Source organism: Salvelinus sp. IW2-2015, unplaced genomic scaffold, assembly GCF_002910315.2.
Source record: "Salvelinus sp. IW2-2015 unplaced genomic scaffold, ASM291031v2 Un_scaffold586, whole genome shotgun sequence".
In the NCBI taxonomy this organism is placed as follows: domain Eukaryota; kingdom Metazoa; phylum Chordata; class Actinopteri; order Salmoniformes; family Salmonidae; genus Salvelinus; species Salvelinus sp. IW2-2015.
This window is the reverse complement of record NW_019942579.1, coordinates 187,929-208,579: the sequence shown is the minus strand read 5'-3', so window position 1 is coordinate 208,579 and position 20,651 is coordinate 187,929. Positions and strand designations below refer to the sequence as shown.

Sequence of the window (20,651 nt, the reverse complement as noted above, 5' to 3'; positions counted from 1 at the left end):
AACTTTATGAGGTGGTGTGTGTGTGTGTGTGTGTGTGTGTGTGTGTGTGTTAGCTGGAGATGGACATGGAGTGGAAGCTCCCTGTGCAGAATGATCCACATGCTACATCAACAGACGCGCATGCCACAAACAAATGGCCACTGGCACACACCTAAAGCATGTCATTTAAAATCAACAATTACCTAACAATCTACATTAACACTAAGCAATCAAACTGACGTGTCTGGAGGGGCATTCTGGGAGAGTGTATTTTATTAATATACACTACACCCATTCCCATTTCTTTTCACATGCTTTTACCATTTGGCCCACTGTCATTTTCATTCATCTATAAAATATCGAGTTGTGGTAGGCTCAATACCAAAAGAAAAATACTGTTCACGTTTATATGATTTCATATCATGAAAGACGTAGAACCAGATCCCGCTCAGTAACAGCAATCTCAGTAGTAACCACCAGATGTCTCAGTGAAATGGAAATACTAAAGGAGAAAACGACTGGACACCCCCTTGAACACAGTGAGATGGTTTCTTCCAAGGCTCCAGCCTACACAGAGTTTTTTCTACCAGGAGATAAACGGGGTTGTGTATGTCTTAATGCAGCACTACAGCCAGCCCCGAGGAGGAACACACACACACACACGCACACGCACACACACGCACACACACGCACACACACACACGCACACACACGCTTCCCTCTTACTAGGGCGAAAGCTACCAAGAATAGTGTGACTAATGACATTCCCTGTGGGGTCCTGGGGGCCATCGTGACATGCCAGATAAGCCTGGGAGCCATCTTATAAGGACACGACTCTACAGCCGTCACAAAGCCCACTCAGACAACTCCATATCATGAGTTAATAATTCACACCTCAACATCCTAGACCTAGTCCTTGTATTTTGACACTTTGAGTTCCCCCCTCTGACTAGTTGATGTCCCGGCGGAGCGTTGAGAACAAGGTGCTCCAGCAAGGTGATGTTGAACGTGAAGAGAAGAAAAAAAACTGGTTTTCAACGGGAGTTTCTTACTATTTGGTATGAACAGTCATTTTCACTAGGGGACAATAATCTGCCTTGAGATTCTGGAGAAATAGACAGTAAGAGTAGCATGTGCATATCTGAACTCTGAATCGGGCCCCATGAGACTATTATGATGTAGTGATACTGTAGGTGCCATAGGATGTTGATCATTACCCTGTCTTCCATATCAAAAGCCTTCTTTTAGGTTGACAGACTAAAACCTGTTGATGGCTCCATCACTAGTTGTAGGGGAGGGCTCGGCCTTACCTTTCTGATCCCCCTCGTTGTTGGGCGTCCCCGTGTCACGATGCTCAAACGACTCCACCGAAGTGCTTCTTTCCCTCTTCATTTTGCCCTTGGCCCCGTTGCCTGCATTCAGGCCTTGTCCGTTTTTTAGTCCCAGGCTCCCTACGGGCCCCTTAGGGCCTAGAATTTTGGGGTCACAGGGCGAGGGCTGCRATTGGCTGCCAGCGCCCCCCGGCTTTCCCTGATTGGGCAGTTTTGAGTCCATCTGGGCGGCGCTGGAGGGAGACATGACGGGTGGGGAGCGTACCATGGCCTCCTGCTTCTGTTTGGGACTGCTGAAGGAGAGGAAAGACAACCAGAGTTAGTGGGGGAAAATCAAACAATATGCAATTGCTGTTCTCAACAAAAAAAGTAAAAAAAATTTTTGCAAGTCTTATCACATGCGCTTAACAGTAGAAACTAATACACCCATTATTTACATCAAACCACCAACCACCGTCATTATCAGGCTGAGGGAGGCACATGGCAGCTCCCCGCCCTGAGAAAGCATCACTCTTAAATCAGCAGCTGGGTCATGTTCATTTAGGCACCAATACGTTAGAAAAGGGACTGAAACATTTTGTTGCGTGCCCTAATGAACACAGCCCAGATCCTGGTTGGGGAGGCATGACGCACGCAGGTGAGTGATTAAAAAAAGGGTAAACAGGGCCACCTCCAGTCCTCACCCATTCTTTGTTGACAGAGTTGGGAACAGCAGGGGAGGTGGAGGGGGGTGTTAATATATAATCGGTGCCTTGTTAAAGTAGGCACTAGTACACAGCCATATTTCTCCCTGTGCTGGGCCAAAACCTAGAGACAGGAACACAACTCGCCCCATTGCCATGGAGACCAGTTACACATGGACAAAGCAGGGGAAAAGGGGGCTGCTCGATGAAGTTGGAGGAGAAACGGGAAGTAGAACACAGGGAAGCACAACAGATACGGAACGGGTAGTCTGACCAAAGATGGTGGATAAATGAAGATAGTTCACTCGGGCATTGAAAAATAATTGTCAGTTCCGGTCTACTTAACTGGATGTGTCTTCTATAGACACCAATGCAATAGCACCTGGGTCTGGTCTACTTAGTTCATGGAATTTGCAGCCTTCCTCTTCCGTCTCTGGTCTGACCACACACTCATTTAGCTTGAGAACTGCCGGAATCCATTGCTGGTGATACGAGGTTCAGCATGACCACTGCATTGGGCTAAAAGTCTAGGGACAGATCGAAAATAGTTGACTGGCAGCGTCACACCACTCAATGGGAGTAACAACAATCTCCAAACAGGACCCTACCAGGCCTCCCTTTCCAGCTAGCAGTGAAACATAAGCCCTAGCACTCTCCTAAAAACCCAGCCAAAATGGCCTCGCGGCCAAAACCGGAGCCAATATGGATCCGAAGCCAAACGTTGAGCCAATATGGCCGGCGTACCTACTGTGAGACGGGCCCCAGCAGGGCTTTGGCAGTGCAGCTGCAGCCTTTATACTAGTCCCAGAGGGCCTGAGTCAGCACGGGCCGGCCCGGGATGGGCTGGCAGAGAGGCAGCTGCAGGGTGGAGACACTCAGGCCACTGTTCCAGGGCTCACGCATAGCCCAGGACCTGCTGCACTAGGTTAAGCTTTAACAGGCCAAAGTAGTTCACCAAGTCTGGTCGTCGTGTAACCTCACACAGGATGCCAGATCTGATAGATCTGAGTTCGCCTGACCTCTTAGCAGGTTTAGGAGCGGAGGACTTAGATCCAACTGCGAGACAGGATTCAATAAAAACCACGCTATAACTACAACACAGAACGGAGAGTCAGACGGCACGGCAGTTAACACGGTGGTCTTAATCAGAGAAGGACAAACGGTTCATTCTAGGTCGTCTTGATTGCAGTGACTGTCCCGGAGAAGTGCTGAACATCTCCAGAACCACGTTGAGATGACATATAGCAATCTTCTGAGATACGCCGCCCATTTGCTTTTGAGGCAACGTGGAAGGCATTCAAACTCTTTCATTACGCAGCGGGATTGACAGGTTATCAAGCGGGGATGTACAACCTGTGGCCCGCGGAGTGGCCCAGGAGCGGAGGATAATTTGTTCTTAAAAGTTGAGTTGTACCCCTGTTTTAAAGAGCCAAGAGAGAGACATAATAGCACATGGACCCAGCTCACCTCTGCGTGTTAGCCGACGGGGAGTTCCTCACTTTGGGATTGCTGGAATGCATTGACGGCGATCCCAGGGAGACAGAGGGCGGAGTCAAGTGCTGGTGCGGGCTGGCCGAGGGTGTGGCCTTGGCCCGGGGGTTCCTGTGGCCTGTGCCGGCGAGGGCGGAGTTGTGGTTATTAGAGGGGGGGTTAGTGTTGCTATTGGCTCGGCCACTGTCTGGGCCCGCCTCGTCCCGCTCCTTCTTGACACGCTCTTTCCGGCTGAAGTTTCCTGCTGTGGCTGCTGCTCTTTCCTCTTGCACCTCCAGCATCATCTGGATGTCAGTGAGGTGTTGTGTGCCTGGAGTCTCAAGGAGCTCTCACAGTCCTTGGGCACACTGGTAAAGACAGGAAGGGAAAAAAGAAAAACAGGAGAAAATGTTAAGGAACTTCACAATGTGTGCATGTTGGTGACTTGCAAAAGTTTTTGGAATGCCACTATTGTATCAGGCAACCCTGGCATTATAAAATCTCCTCGGATGGTTCGCCGTCACTCAAAACAAGCCGGTGACATTGGCAACTAACCAAATCATGACCGCTTACTTGGTTTGACATTGCACAGCTCCGTAGCATTAGATACTGATCTACCAACTGACAGGACAACAGTATCATAGACCAGGGGTTGAGAAACACAGCCACACTAACATACTACTAAGTATTCAATCCTAATGCATGGCTTTACTCTAAGTGGTATGCTAGTGTGGGTGGAAGTAGAGAGGCCCATTCCTCCCGTGTAACCTTGTTTGGCGTGTCATCCTCCTCTACCCCAGGGCCATTTTTCTCCGAATCACTATCATGAGACAGTTCCCTGTGCTCTGAGAACACGCACACCCAGACACCCTACCCCCAACAACAACCCTGCACGTGGAAATGAAGAATACCAGCTTTTGTTACTGTCTACATTCCAACTGGAACCCTATTTCCTATATTAGTGCACTACTTTTGACTAGGGCCCATAGAGTTCTGGTCAAAAGTAGTGCACTATGTAGGGAATAGGATGCCATTTGGGATACACACACTGTACATGTGTATGTGAGAAGGAGCTAGTCTCCCATGTGCACTGGTAAGCATGCTAGTGCTGGTTCGTGAATGAAGGCATAGGTGTGTGTGTGTGCATGCACGTGGGTGTCGATGTGTATTTTCAGTGCGAATAAAACAGTTTTTTTTAAGTATTGCTCACAACCCTCAGGTAGGGATATGAGAAACTCCTCCATAAAGCTGCACTGTCAAGATAGCATAAAATATTCAGGAAAGCTTCCAAGATACTCTGATGATGCAAGAGGTTCCATAAGCCCCCTCTGGCTAAAGGGTAGGAGACTGAAACCAGTGAGAGAATCATCCAAATATGAAAGTAAGGCTGAAACTTCAGCATGGCCAAAACCACCAAAACACAATTCAATACTAGACTCACAATCAAAACCCAAAATTAGTTCAAAGATGACCAAGAGTTTCTTAACTCTCAACTAGTGATGCACCGATATGACATTTTTGGCCGTTACCGATATTTTCCTTGCCCCTCCCCCCCAAAAAACAATATAGATAACCGATATTTAACATTTTAGCAGCATTTTAAGCATTCTAGTACAGTTAAATAGTTAACACACACACATGGACGCAGCGGTCTAAGGCACTGCATCTCAGTGCAAGAGGCGTCACTACAGTCCCTGGTTCAAATCCAGGCTGTATCACATCCGGCCGTGATTGGGAGTCCCATAGGGCGGCGCACAATTGTCCCAGCGTCGTTCGGGTTTGGCCGGGGTAGGACGTCAGTGTAAATAAGAATTTGTTCTTAACTGACTTGCCTAGTTAAATAAAGGCTACACGCACACCACACTGACCAAAAAGTTATTGTGTTGCCATTTACGTATGTCCCCATTACCAGTAAAACGTAATCAAAACCTATTTCTCACTTACTCGCTGAGCTGTTTCTTTGTTCATTTGTTCAGTCGTTTCATTCTCAACCAGGATTTCTATGGAGATACACCGTTTGAGTCTGACGCGTCAAATAAGCTTGTTGAACAATCAGGACCTGAATATGACCGCACATCACATAATAATTTAACGCGTTCATACATTTTTTACGTAGTTATTACACATTGACTACACTATCACTGCTATTTCATATGTCACAACGATTCATATGCTATGATGCTGGTAAAGTTGTCTGGCGTACATACAGTGCTGGTCATAACGAAAGCTAGCTAGCTCATGGATGCAAACAATGTTCTTCCCCAAAAACATAGCAAAACGACATAATCTGTTTCAGTAGCTATAGTTAGCTAGCTAACTATATAGCTAGGTGTCATCATCTAAAATAACCCTAATATATGAGACAGTTCTTATTTGAATAATGGTGGTTGGATCCATCTATGTGAAGCTAGCCACAATAAGAATTAGCCACAATAGTAGACTTTGCGGTGAGCTTTCAAAATAAAATTGTGTCACTGACAGTGATGCAAATGAATAGAAATAGTAGAATTATGCCATAATTGAATAGATCATGCTAAACGAGATTGGAATGTTGTTATATAAAATCAACAAAAGACAATTTATTAATTTGACAAAAATCTGTTGAAATCACACTGAATGGATTACACTTTAGAATTGCATTGGGGGCATACTTATTTCACTGTACAGCCTTACCTATGGATTGTAGATCAATGACATGGGGTATCAGTCTACTCAGTGACACCCAGAGAACATTAGCGCCGTAGCTCTTATTGAGGAACTCAGAAACAACTGTGAATTGAGCCACATTTATTGTCAACCTGTGTGTATTGAACACTATTCCAGAGGAAAAACAATACTGCGTGGATGTTTTGGAGTCTGATAACTTTGAGGAGGATGTTCGGAAAAAATATATCTTGGGTATTGAGTAGACTGATACACCATTGATCCCCAATCCTTAGGTAAAGCTGTACAATGCAATATGAATGTCAATACACACAATAGGCTGACTGGGGAGGTGATTTTACACAGTCACAGTCCTGCGATAAGAGCTACAACGCTAATATTTGCGTAAAATAAAATCAAACTTGTCACATGCGCCGAGTACTACAAGTGTAGACCTTACCATGAAATGCTTACTTACAAGCCCTTAACCAACAGTCCAGTTCAAGAAGAGTTAAGAAAATATTGACCATATAATCTAAAGTAAAAAATTATAAAAAGTAACAATAACGAGGTTACATACAGGGGGTACCGGTACCGAGTCAGTGTACAGGGGTACAGGTTAGAGGTCATTTGTACATGTAGGTAGGGGTAAAGTGACTATGCATAGATAATAAACAGCGAGTAGCAGCAGTGTACAAAAGCAAATGGGGGGGGCAGACAATGTAATAGTCCGAAGGCCATTTGATTAATTGTTCAGCAGTCTTATGGCTTGGGGGTAGAAGGTGTTAACTTCTTATGGCTGGGTGGCAGTATTGAGTAGCTTGGATGAAAAGGTGCCCAGAGTAAACTGCCTGCAACTCAGGCTCAGAGGCTAAGATATGCATATTATTAGTAGATTTGGATAGAAAACACTCTGAAGTTTCTAAAACTTTTTGAATGATGTCTGTGAGTATAAAAKAACTCATTTGGCAGGCATAAACCTGAGAAAAAATCCAACCAGGAAGTGTGAAATCTGAGGTTTGCCTATCCAATATACAGTTGGATATTGGTCATTTTGCACTTCCTAAGGCTTCCACTAGATGTCAACAGTCTTTAAAACCTTGTTTGATGCTTCTACTGTGAAGAATGAGGAAAGGAGAGCTCTTTGAGTCAGGTGTCTGGCACGAGCTGAACATGTGCGGTCACGTGAGAGCGACCTGATTTCCATCGCATTTCTTAAGACAAAGGAATTCTCCGGTTGAAACATTATTGAAGATTTATGTTAAAAACATCCTAAAGATTGATTCTATACATCGCTTGACATGTTTCTACGAACTGTAATGGAATTGTTTGACTTTTCGTCTGAACTACGCGTCATGAATGTGCAATACAGGACTGAATACGCGAACAAAATGAAGGTATTTGGCCATAAATGAAGGACTATATCGAACAAAACAAACATTTATTGTGGAACTGGGATTCCTGGGAGTGCATTCTGATGAAGATCATCAAAGGTAAGTAAATATTTATAATACTATTTCTGACTTCTGTTGACTCAAAAAAATGGAGGATGTGAGGGCAGGGCCATTCGTTCCAGAAACTGTCCGGGAACGTGTAGGTGCCTTGGTGGAAGAGTGGGGTAACATCTCACAACAAGAACTGGCAAATCTGGTGCAGTCCATGAGGAGGAGATGCACTGCAGTACTTAATGCAGCTGGTGGCCACACCAGATACTGACTGTTACTTTTGATTTTGACCCCCCTTTGTTCAGGGACACATTATTCAACATTTGTTAGTTACATGTCTGTGGAACTTGTTCAGTTTATCTCAGTTGTTGAATCTTGTTATGTCCATACAAATATTCAAAATGTTAAGTTTGCTGAAAATAAACTCAGTTGACAGTGAGGGGATGTTTTTTTTGTTGCTGAGTATATAACCACATTAAAACGAGTCCCAATCTGGCCCTCAAACCATCATGGTCACCTAATAATCCCCAGTTTATAATTGGCTCATTCATCCCCCTCCTCTCCCCTGTAACTATTCCCCAGGTCGTTGCTGCAAATGAGAACGTGTTCTCAGTCAACTTACCTGGTAAAATAACGGTAAAATAAAAAATTAAAAAAATTAAAAATATCGACATAACCTGAAAGGCTGCTCAGCAAGGAAGAAGCCACTGCTCCACAACCGCCATAAAAAAGCCAGACTACAGTTTGCAACTGCACATGGAGACAAAGATTGTACTTTTTGGAGAACTGTCCTTATGTGGATTATGTGGATATATTGAAGCAACATCTCAAGACATCAGTCAGGAAGTTAAAGCTTGGTCGCAAATGGGTCTTCCAAATGGACAATGACCCCAAGCATACTTCAAAAGTTGTGGCAAAATGGCTTAAGGACAACATAGTCAAGGTATTGGAGTGGCCATCACTAAGCCCTGACCTCAATCCTATAGAACATTTGTGGGCAGAACAGAAAAAGCGACCAAGGAGGCCTACAAACCTGACTCAGTTACACCAGCTCTGTCAGGAGGAATGGGCCAAAATTCACCCAACTTATTGTGGGAAGCTTGTGGAAGGCTACCCGAAACGTTTGTCCCAAGTAAACCATTTAAAAGGCAATGCTACCAAATACTAATTCAGTATATAAACTTCTGACCCACTGGGAATGTGATGAAAGAAATAAAAGCTGAAATAAAATCACTCTACTATTATTCTGACATTTCACATTCTTAAAATAAAGTGGTGATCCTAACTGACCTAAAACAGGGAATTTTTACTAGGATTAAATGTCAAGAATTGTGAAAAACTGAGGTGAAATGTATTTGGCTAAGGTGTATGAAAACTTCCGACTTCAACTATAGCAGTGACGCTATTACGGTGTAAATCCGGTAGGGCAACATCTGAAAAATCGCGCTCTTGGTAGTGTGCACCGTTGCTCAACCAGTTGCAAAAGCCAACATCACCCACAACAGAGAACGGTTGATTGTCAAGGGCAATGAATTCCATTATCTTTGGCGTTAATGGATTTCGCCTTTGAGTTGTCTTGCTGAAATGTTCTTACTCTTTCAAATGACTGATAAGACTTGTTGACTGCTCAATCCACACAGCAGACATTGTGGGCTAGGTTAGGAATGCTGTGTTGCACGTGTAGCGCAAAATTTTACGTGGCGCCGTTACTACATGTACCTACATTATATAGGTATGCACGTCAGCTTTGACATCGGTTTTGCACATCGGCGTTAAACTAGACATCGGGCCGATACCGATATTGGCATTTTTGGCTAATATCGCCTGAATCCGATATATCATACATCCCTACTCTCAATCCTAAAAAAAGCTAGTTGGCTGCCAGTGCATTAAATATTTGGTTCTGGCTTCTGAGATGACTAAAAAGCTTAAAGATGATGAACACCACTCAGTAAACTACTTCAACAGCCCTCCTACCTTGACGTGCAAACTACATGTGAAATCTAATAATCTAGTGACAAGAGGACGGGATCGGACTCTGGAAACCAGGGTCCTATTCACTAGACATCACACAGAGGCAAACGGACCGAAACGGGTCAAGACATACCTTGCTACGTTTAGCTATGGTGCACTAATGAATACAGCCCAGCAATGGGAGCACGTCTCAGCAGACGTAGCAGGCTCGGTATCAGAGTGCGTGAGTCAGGTTTTGTAGAGGTCCTGCTATATCTAACACCTCCGTGCCCTCCGGGGTATGCAGTGGGGGGGGGGGGGAAATTAGGTCATCAAAACCCAGAAAGAGAGGAGGAGTCAGGTGGATGTGAAAGAGAGGGGTGAGCTCACTAGTATCAAGCCTTGAACAGCTCTACCTCTCCCATCAAAGACTGAGAAAAACAACAAAAACAGGGTTCTGTTCATTAGAGCACATCATCGCAAAACATTTCTAACCGGCAGACACGTGGGATGGGTGTGTCCATCAATTATGAATGACAAGAGGTATATAACAGAGTTGTGTTCATTAGGGCACACAGGTTTGTTTTTTTAAATGCAACGTAATACATAGCATATATATTATTGGACAAGTTCAGATCGTACCTCTCCGTTTCACTGGAGCGTTTGTCCATGTCGTGCCTAATGAACACAACCCAGGCCAGTTTCCCTAGGCAGGGCTTCTGCCCTCTCCTACCAAACATAGTATATTCATGATATTCAAAAAAGACACAGAGACACGTGTCTGTATAAGGCCATGAAGAGTCTGAGAGAGAGAAAACGGTTTCCATTCCACCACTCGAGTGCGGTAAGCACCGGCATCGAGTCAGTCGAGCTTCTGCGCCGGGGAGCGAAAGACAGAGACATTACACTTCACTAACGAGCGTGCACCCACGCGGTCGCCATGGCAACGCCACTGGTGTCTGAATCTGAACGACTCCCAACACAACAACTCGGGAGTGTTTGAGCGAGCCGCGCCGCTCCACAGACAAGCACCCACCCCCACACACTCGGAGACACACTGGGAAAGATACACACACCGTGGGTTTTCAAATGATCTGGACCCTACACCTTCAGTTCAGACTAAATGGAATTTTCCTTCAGTAAGAAGAAGATGCCAAAAAACACTGAATAGCCCAATTTGGGCACCTCAACATCCAGAAATCATCTAGAAGTAAACCTACAACGTAGCATGCTGTGAATCAAAGCTGTCTGACTGAATGTGATGTGTGAATGCAGGCATGCAGGCTGCGTGTGTGTGTGTGTGTGTGTGTTTACCCCAGGGGCAGAGTGAAACTAGGCAGCCTCCAGCACTGCAGGGGAAAGAGACAGGGGGACCACAACCAGCCTTATTCAAACACACACACACACACACACACCTCTCACGGAACCAACCTAAAATTCCAGAATGCACCAGCGTTTCCTGCTCCGTCCCTTGGCCTGTACTTGTACTGTGAGATCTTGGATGGACTAAATAACGGGATGATGACACAGTTTAGCAGGCCCGCTGGTCCAGCGCCAGGACAGGAGGACATAACAACGTGACTACAGCTGCAGCCTTCACTAGGCCGGGTCAGGTCAGGTCACAGTGCCTCGCCTAATGCCCCTCTCTGCAATGGACCAGAAAACAAGGCAAAAATCGCTGACACTTTGTGATGATGGTGAGAGGAGAAAAGGGAGAGGGGCACACGAGTGACAAAAAACGAGTGGAAGAGAAAGAAGACTGGAACGAGAGAAAGAGGAAAAGCGGGAGAAACGAGGGGAGAGAGGAGGCGCAAGCGAGGGAGACGAGGAGACAGGGACAGGCGCTCACCCACCGGCATCCTCTCCCACCGATAACTAGCCAGGTTCGTCTCCGTCTAGCGATCATAGCAACTAATTGGAAGAATTTAAACAAACTATTAGCCCGGCTCAGCGCAACAACAGAGAGCCATTCACACAGACAAGACAGAACAGACGCTCTACAGCAGTCTGCTTTGCTGTGGTGCCACAGGGGGTCCATGCTAATAGCTGATGTGTCTCCTTAAATGCCTGTATGAACTGCAACCGCTTGCTGTTTACTCTAACAGCCTTCTCTGTGTAACTGTTTGTGTGAGCGAGAGAGGGGGAGAGACAGAGTCAATGAAAAAGAAAGAGAGAGAGAGAGAGAGAGTCAACAAGAGAGACTCACATTTATTTTTGCATTGCTGGAGGGCTGTGCAAAGCGTTGCAACGTACCCTCTCTCAAAGAGCACTCATTTCCATACTCCCAGCGAAGAGACGAGCACTCTCAAATTGACCTTGAAGAGGGCTCCAAATAAACCCGCCGCGAAGACACCAAAGCGTGTCTTTTTATCCTACTGAGCACCAGATAAACATCACGCAATTGTGTGAAGTCTCCCCCTAGACGTACTGCGTACTCCAGAAATATCCTGAAAAAAAGGGGGGTGCTGGATAGAATTAGTCCAACCAACAAATCTCATAGAGTGCATGTAACCTGGTGGTGGTTATGCAATATGCATGAATGAATGGAAAATGGAAAGTATGGATCCCAAATTACACTCCGATGTTTCACAAACACAGACCTCCATTTGCTGAAGGACCCTTTTTTCTGGCCCACACAGCTGACACGCACACATGCACGTAGGGTACACACACGCAGGCCACATACACACACCCTCGCTGTGCCCACCAGCATCTACCAGCCATATTATGTCAATTCCATCTTGAAGCAAAGCCACTACTGGTCAGTTGCGACTCTCTCCCCCTCCCTCCATCCCTCCTGTAGTGAGGACATAACCAACAGAGGGAGAGTATAGGCTATGTGCTTGGCTGCCCACAGGGACAAAGGCTCACACACATGCAAACGAAGCCTGGCCAAAATCTCCAGATTCAAGACTGGCAGTCCCACCAGACAAAAACATGTGTGCATTTTTCACATGCGTATGAGTACACACACACACACCAGCACACAAAGGCGTACAAATGTACACGGACAATAATAATGTATGATCAAAGTGTAGAAGAGTGCGACACTGAGATAAAATGGGTTTTCTAAAGCATTTCATCAGATTCAAGACAATCCTGGGTGGGTTCTTCTTCTTATTAACACAGACAAGGCAAAGTCATTCTGCAAACCATCGGTCAGCCTGTTTTCCGCCTGCCTGCCGGTCCGGCCCATCCAACCTCCTTCCCGTTCTGTCTGTCTACACTAGGAGTACACCTTGGTTTTCAGCTGATTTTACATCTGTACCGCTTTCCAAACACGCTCACATTTCAATAGATGTCAGGGACATTAACTGGTTGGCTGCTTGCAGAAGTAGGGTAACATACATTATGATCCTCTTCCAAAGACAAACTGGCATCACACCAAACCGTTTCACTGGCTAACGGTTGCTGTCAGTCTTGACAAATGTCATCGGTGTCACCTCCACTCCCTGTGAACTTTGAAACCACAGTTTGCGCTCAAGGAGCGTGACACATGACACACTCTCGGGAGGACGACACACTCCTACGATACTCTGGCTCGGCTCAGTGTGTGCATGTAAAGGTTGCTCGCAGCCATTAACCGGTGGGTATAAGATGAGACTGAAAACACTGAGCCAGACATGAAAGCTAGAGACGGCTATGGCTACTCATGAGTCTAAAACATCCTTTTAGATCGAAATTAGCATATTTTAAAATGTTTCACCAAGCCAAAAAATAATAATAATGGTGATTTGGGACTTTAAGAGCAGCTAATGCTATAATGCTCCGCTAACTAATACAGTCGGTTTCCACTAGCATTGCTAACATGCTTCAAAAATGCTAGCCAGGAGATTCCGGCCATTGCTAAATAACCAATGGTTTGGATGAAATGACAACCTACGTAAGACGAAAATAAGTTCGTTTTTTAAATGTTTTTTAAAGCCAACTATCATTTTTAACTTCAGGTGAGTATCACAAACTCTGGGGGAAAAAATACCCAGATTGGTTCAAGGAAGAAGGAGAATAGGAAGGCTTAACTTCTGAACATACAGTTCTTTGTTGCCAGTTTTCTTCTAGGAAATTGATTATGGTTGACGTCAGGCGCTCATTCCAGGGAACTGCTGTTCTGTGGACAGGCAGCTCTTGTTTTGAAATCACCATCCTCAAATAAGTCCTTGTATTGCTTCCATAGAGGATGCCCAAGTCAAAGTGCATGTCTTGTAAAGAACTAGGCTTAACTCTGAGATCTTGTGGTCTCTATTTTGCATTCTAATCGAGATAACCAGTAATCTGCAGGCGCCTTTGAGCCAATGTCACAGAAAGAGGCCCGAAGCAAAAATGTTCACCCGGGCCACGGAGCTAACTACAGGGAGTGAGGTACACTGTACTGCCTCTAGTGTGCCTGCGCCTCAGGGACAAAGATGAAGGAAAAATGGATGTACCCTCTCTACCAACCACTTACTCTCTACCTCTCCTCTCCTCTCATCCAACCTGTGCTGCTCACCCTCCTCTCATTCCTCCACCCCCTAGTCTCTTGCTTCACCAGGCTAATGCTCACCCCCTCCTCCCCCCACCCCTGCAGTCAACCGGCTTGTCGGTGCGTGTGTGCACGTGCGTGTGTGTTAGCACTCACCATGTCCCTCTGTGTCACGATATAGCCGTGCCATGTCTGCATATGCAATGGAGCCGCTCGTCAAATCCCCAACGCTGCTGGAGACAAAGAGAGAGACATCTCTTCAAATCACAACACCACACTGTCCAACATGGCTGGCCACACACAGGCTTAGCAGACAGAGCTACTGGGCAAGTTACTTGAGCGGCTCCCTTTCACGATATAACGCAACTCGATATAGCAGTATATAACAGCACGTAGGACAGCTAGTGGTTCAGTTATAGCAGGAATGGGACTATTTACATGTACAAATATACACGATTAGGTATGCATGAAGGAAAATCAAAAGGGAGGACCATTAAATGTCATTTAAACCATGACATTCATCTTAATTTCTTTAGCACGTAACGTAGCAACAGAACACTCCACCGGACATTCTAATTGTTTGTTAATGACATTTCCTATTAGTTACCTGCTCATTGCAGCAATTTAAAAAGAGATCTATTGAAATGAACACTAGACGCATATCATATTGAATGAACACTAGTACGCATATCATATTGAAATGAACACTAGACGCATATCATATTGAAATGAACACTAGACGCATATCATATTGAAATGACAAGGCATATCATATTGAAATGAACACTAGACGCTATTATATTGAAATGAACACTAGAACGCATATTATATTGAAATGAACACTAGACGCATTCATATATGAAATGACACTAGACGCATATCATTTGAAATTGAACACTAGACGCATTTATATTGAACTGAACATTAGACGCTATCATATTGACTGAACACATGATGCGGTTCAGAAGCATGATGCTGTTTCAGTCATGATGCTGTTAGGTCATGATGGAACGACGCCCATGTCAGATTGATTGTAAAACATGCCCTGTTCAGAACATGATGCTGTTCAGTCATAGATGGAACGACGCCATGTCAGATGATGTAAAACATGCCCTGTTCAGAACATGATGCTGTCAGTCATGATGGAGCGACGCCCATGTCAGATGATGTAAAACATGCCCTGTTCAGAACATGATGCTGTTCAGTCATGATGGAGCGACGCCATGTCGATGATGTAAAACATGCCCTGTTCAGAAACATGATGCTGTTCAGTCATGATGGAGCGCCATGTCAGATGATGTAAAACATCGCCTGTTCAGAACATTGTGCTGTTCAGTCACGATGGACGACGCCCATGTCAGATGATGTAAACATGCCCTGTTCAGACATGATGCTGTTTCAGTCACATGGAACGGACGCCCATGTCAGTGATGTAAAACATGCCCTGTTCAGAACATGATGCTGTTCAGTCACGATGGAGCGACGCCCATGTCACGATGATGGTAAAACATAGCCCTGTTCAAGAACATATGCTGTCAGTCCACCGTATGGAGCGACGCCCAATGTCAGAATGAATGTAATCCCCACTCTCTCCCACACACACAACGCTGTGTAGTGACAAGAGTGCGTGGCAGTTCAGCGTTCACCTTTCAGTGGGTGAGCTAATCTGCTTACAGTGGCTGGGGCCGGGGCCAAAATCTCATCAGCACTGCCAAAGACCATCATCCGGAGCAGGTCAACCCTAGCGCCAGCACACTCACTTAATTCCTCTAATCTGCACACGTTGTGTGTGTGTGTGTGTGTGTGTGTGTGTGTGTGTGTGTGTGTGTGTGTGTGTGTAAGCCACATCTGTGTGCTTGCGTTTGCATGCAGTACATCTGTGTCCAAACAAGCAATCCTCCACCACCAGGAAGTTCAGTTTGATGCCAAGGAGTAGCAGCCGGACACTAACTTGAAACCAACATGAAAACAACAGTGTACCAGGGCAGGCACACTTCATTAAGCACAGCTCAAGTAAGAAAGTATTTGACCCAGGTCTGCTGTCCCTGCTTCTGGGTTAAGACGTCCTGATTGGCCCCAACACTGCCGGGGTCAGCTCATCACACGGTCAATAGGTCACAATATCTGCAGCCAATCGTGGTTCTAAGATGATCTACCAACAGCGCCGACTGAACAAAAAAGGTCCACAAACCAGCAAGACAATCACAGCAATCTATACCAAAAACCATAGCCGAACGTTTCCTAGCGGGCGGTTAAGAAATATCATTTGACGTAAAGAAGAAGGCTGTGTGTGTGTGTAAATACATCCTTCCTTGAAGTCATGACTGATCTGACGCGAATGGATTGGTGTAAGCTATGAAACCTACGGGGAGGAACGGAGGATACGGCAGCATACGAAAAGGGAAGACAAGACCAACGTGAATGTCGGCAGTGGGCAACGGGTGGCCGTCCCATCGCCTCCAACCACAGAACATCGGACGTTATTATCTATACTTGACGATCCTGCATGTTGAATCGGCACTGGCCGCCGACACCAAGCGGGTGATCTACTGCGTACGCCCGACGTTCCTGTTCGTCTGTATTCACTCGAACAGTATTCAAACCGAGCCAGAGAAACTGAATGACTGTGTATATGGAAAGAGTGAATTGGGCATTGGGGATTTGATCTCAGGAGCGAGAGCGAGACCGTATCGGTAGAATAGTATCATTGATGAGCAGATGGGGAAATAGAAAACATTAATGCAGAGGGCTATCAGGCATCACAGGGGTTGCATTACGGCTTGACTGCGGCAGAGCGGAGGGGCAGAGAGGAGGGGTTGTCACTGCATCGCTCATACATAATGAGAGGAGCATGATCAGCAGATGTGGCCTCCCTCTCAGACTCAACACACACAAACACGTATCATTACTGAGATACTCAAACCGAAACCAGTAAACCGATTGCTGTCCAAGCCTTACACAAAGACAGAAGTCTCAAAAGACACACAGAACACAGCTCACTAAACAGATTAAGCTACTGACAAACCAAAGCCCGCATCCCACTAAACCTATTACCAACTAAAACCCTACAAATTCCCCTCTACAGACAAGCAGACCCACAAACATTTGACCAACAATTCCAGTGGTAGACCTAACCCTGTGCAACACCCTCTGACATGGGGCTGTGACGATACCAGTATCGCTGTATTTTTTCCATGGCAAAAATGTAAAACACGACACAGATCAAACTCTTTGGTCCTTTAAAAACCTGCAGCATGTCAAATAGCGTGCTATAGCTTCGGAAATAAATAAATGTGACTCTGGTCGAAAGCATGTTTGTTTTCAACAGTAGGGCTGTTTTCCTAAATAAGTTAAAACCATGTGTTTTGTTCCCTTGCCACGATACTAACAAGTAGTCCCAGCTCTACTCTGTATTACGGGCCAAATAGTTTCGACCTCGACTTAGGCCTGAACTAGCCTGGTCCCAGATCGGTTTGGGCCGTTGACGCAAAAAAAAATTGCGCAGAAAATCTGTGTAAACAGCAACAAAACGTGCCTATTTTAAGAGTGGGGTTGTCACAAAACCAACGATACATTTGACATTTTAATTTAGCAGACGCTCTTATCCAGAGCAACTTACAGTTGTCAGTGCATACATCGTTTCAAATTTTTATTTTCTTCTTCATACTACCAGGCCAAGTATCACGATACCAAGTACATCACGATACCAAGTACATCACGATACCAAGTACATCACGATACCAAGTACCCCCCCCCCCCCAGGATGCCTGTTCCCGTTTTCTATAGGTTTTTGAACAAAAACCTGTCCCTGATAGTCACAACTCTACTCAATACAACACATTGAATTTAACTTCACACTTTTTACTATATAATAGAAAAGGCTACTGCTGAAAATAGCGGATTTGCTCATATCCAAAGGCCTACCTGTGATTGGGCAGGAGGAATGTAGTACGGAATATAAACGCATAATGACCTGCATTTTCATATTGGCCTATACGAAACCATTTTTTGCCTACTCTTCAGACAACTTTACACACACCGCCTACACACTCTCCCTCCCACACACGCTTCCCTTACTCCCTCCCTCTCCCACACACATTCTGTTTCTCTCTCCCACACACAGCTCCCAAAAGTTAGGCAAGAATTTTAGGAATTTTTTACTAAGATTTATCTTAGAACTACATTGATTTAGACATATGGATAATTTCTTTCGGAAGGCCATCTCTGTTTCCCCTGTGCCATCCAAATGTGTGCATAGCCAAGGTACCATGTTGTTAGCTAGCTAGCTAGCCAGGTAACATGACTAAACAAGGTTGTTTGTACTCAAACTAAAAACTGAGTAGTTTAATGCGGCCCGCAACATGGTTTATTCAATTATATAAAACGGCCTGCTTGTTCTTCCAGACGAAATGAAAAGACACGCTCGCACTGTGAGCCGTTCCGATATTTAAACAACTGTAACAGACACCCCACCACTGTCTGCACACCCCAGCTCGCCATCACAGCTAAATAATCATTTTAAACTGATGTAGATACGCAGAATAGAATGGACGGAGAAAAGCACCTGAGTAGGCTAACGGCTGGTTAGGAGATGCGGCTGGCTGCTCACCGCTGATATCGGACGAAGCACTAATTCTGATATGACATTTCCGACATCAGGCTCTGAACTCTGATGTCCTACCAATAGAATACGTAGGGATGAATTCTGTGCTGTCATTAACTTAGAGAGAGAAGGCAGTGATCGCACAGGGAGAAGATTTTTTTTGCGCCTCTTTTTTAGCTCTATGGGTGATCAACTCTGCGTCTGAGCACTTACCCAACATTTTTTGCCGTTCTACACGATACGCGTGGATGACCTATTTTGAGATCAAAACGGCAAATAAATCGCCTTAAAAGTGACAAGTCTGCATCCCTGTCTATGGCAGTGGCTTTCAGAGGCCGTGTGACAGCGAAGCTTAGTCAGACTGGTCTGTTTGTTCTTACAGTCGAAATTAAACGTACCCACTTCGCTCGCGCTCTGAGCCGCTCCAATAATTAAACGAAGGTAACAGAAAACCCATCACTGTCTGCATACCCCAGCTTGCTATCACGCAGAACGAACGGACGGAGAGAAGCGGCTGAGTTGGCTAATGGCTGGTCTGGGGGATGTGGCTGGCTGCTCACAGCTGTCACACCTGATATTGGATGAAGCGTCTGCTATCACGCTCTGAACTCTGATATTCTATTTGTAGGACGTGTAGGGATGCCATCTGTGCCCAGTCGTTCATTTCGATACGAGAACATAAACCATTATTTAGTGATCACACAGGGAGAAGATCGGTTTGCGCCTCTCTTTTATAGCTCGCCCTGCGTCTGCGCACTTTAGGTCAGACTGACGCCTCGATCACACCAACAGCGAGGAGCACGTTGGTACACCAGAAGTACGTTCATTTCCTTTTTCTACTTTGTTTATTGAATTTTTTTCAACACCAGTATTTACAAAATAATTGCACTTGTAAGTTTCTTGGTAGTAATATAAAACAACACATTAAGACAATAGAGCAAAACAGAGAGAGAGACAGACAAAATATAGATTTTTCCCCCCCAAAAATTATATATTATTTGATAAATGGAAATCCTCTGCACCCCCCTTCTCATGCTCTTTGGATTAAATCCATTTTGAATTGCATAAAGTTGGAAATAATTAAACACACACTCAATGGGTCTGTATACAAATTCTATGCAATGTGGGCTCCCTTCTTTTCTTATGTTCTTTTCATTCATTTCCAATGGAACACTGCGTTTGTAGTGCATTCTGTGTGGGGGATACGTTGGATTTATTGAACATATGCATCAAACTGTATGCGTAGACGGCTTGACAGAATGGTCAATGGTAGTAGAAGCTGAATGTTGAACTTTTGTTGCACACATATCCAGATGATGATGCCTTGTACCATTTTGCGCAAAAACACTGTCTGTGTGATAGAGGCATTATACAGTTGAAGTCAGAAGTTTACATACACCTAAGCCAAATACATTTAAACTCAAGTTTTCACAATTCCTGACATCTAATCCTAGTAAAAATGCCCTGTCTTAGGTCAGCTAGGATCACCACTTTATTTTAAGAATGTGAAATGTCAGAAAATAGTAGAGAGAATGATTTATTTCAGCTTTTGTTTCTTTCATCACATTCCCAGTGGGTCAGAAGTTAACATACACTCAATTAGTATTTGGTAGCATTGCTTAAAATTGTTTAACTTGGGTCAGACGTTTCGGGTAGCCTTCCACAAGCTTCCCACAATAAGTTGGGTGAATTTTGGCCCATTCCTCCTGACAGAGCTGGTGTAACTGAGTCAGGTTTGTAGGCCTCCTTGCTCACACATGCTTTTTCAGTTCTGCCCACAAATGTTCTATAGGATTGAGGTCAGGGCTTAGTGATGGCCACTCCAATACCTTGACTATGTTGTCCTTAAGCCATTTTGCCACAACTTTGGAAGTATGCTTGGGATCATTGTCCATTTGGAAGACCCATTTGCGACCAAGCTTTAACTTCCTGACTGATGTCTTGAGATGTTGCTTCAATATATCCACATAATCCACATAAGGACAGTTCTCCAAAAAGTACAATCTTTGTCTCCATGTGCAGTTGCAAACTGTAGTCTGGCTTTTTTATGGCGGTTGTGGAGCAGTGGCTTCTTCCTTGCTGAGC

General features: G+C 45.0%; 1 protein-coding gene across 6 annotated transcripts in view; it reads right to left on the bottom strand.

Moving 5' to 3' along the window:
- LOC112068583 (B-cell CLL/lymphoma 9 protein) overlaps positions 1-20,651 on the bottom strand; it is a 108,700-nt gene that overhangs the window by 10,000 nt on the left and 78,049 nt on the right. For 4 of the 6 annotated variants that reach the window (XM_070438208.1, XM_070438207.1, XM_070438212.1 and 1 more), the window contains exons 3-4: positions 3,461-3,831; positions 1,290-1,603 (exon numbers count right to left, since the gene is read on the bottom strand). In XM_070438208.1, the coding sequence (XP_070294309.1) occupies positions 1,290-1,603; positions 3,461-3,768 (622 nt within the window). In that variant the 5' untranslated portion in view covers positions 3,769-3,831. Of the gene's footprint in view, positions 1-1,289; positions 1,604-3,460; positions 3,832-10,935; positions 11,151-14,119; positions 14,194-20,651 lie in introns of those variants that run through there. The other 2 variants (XM_070438211.1, XM_070438209.1) reach the window with 2 other exon arrangements.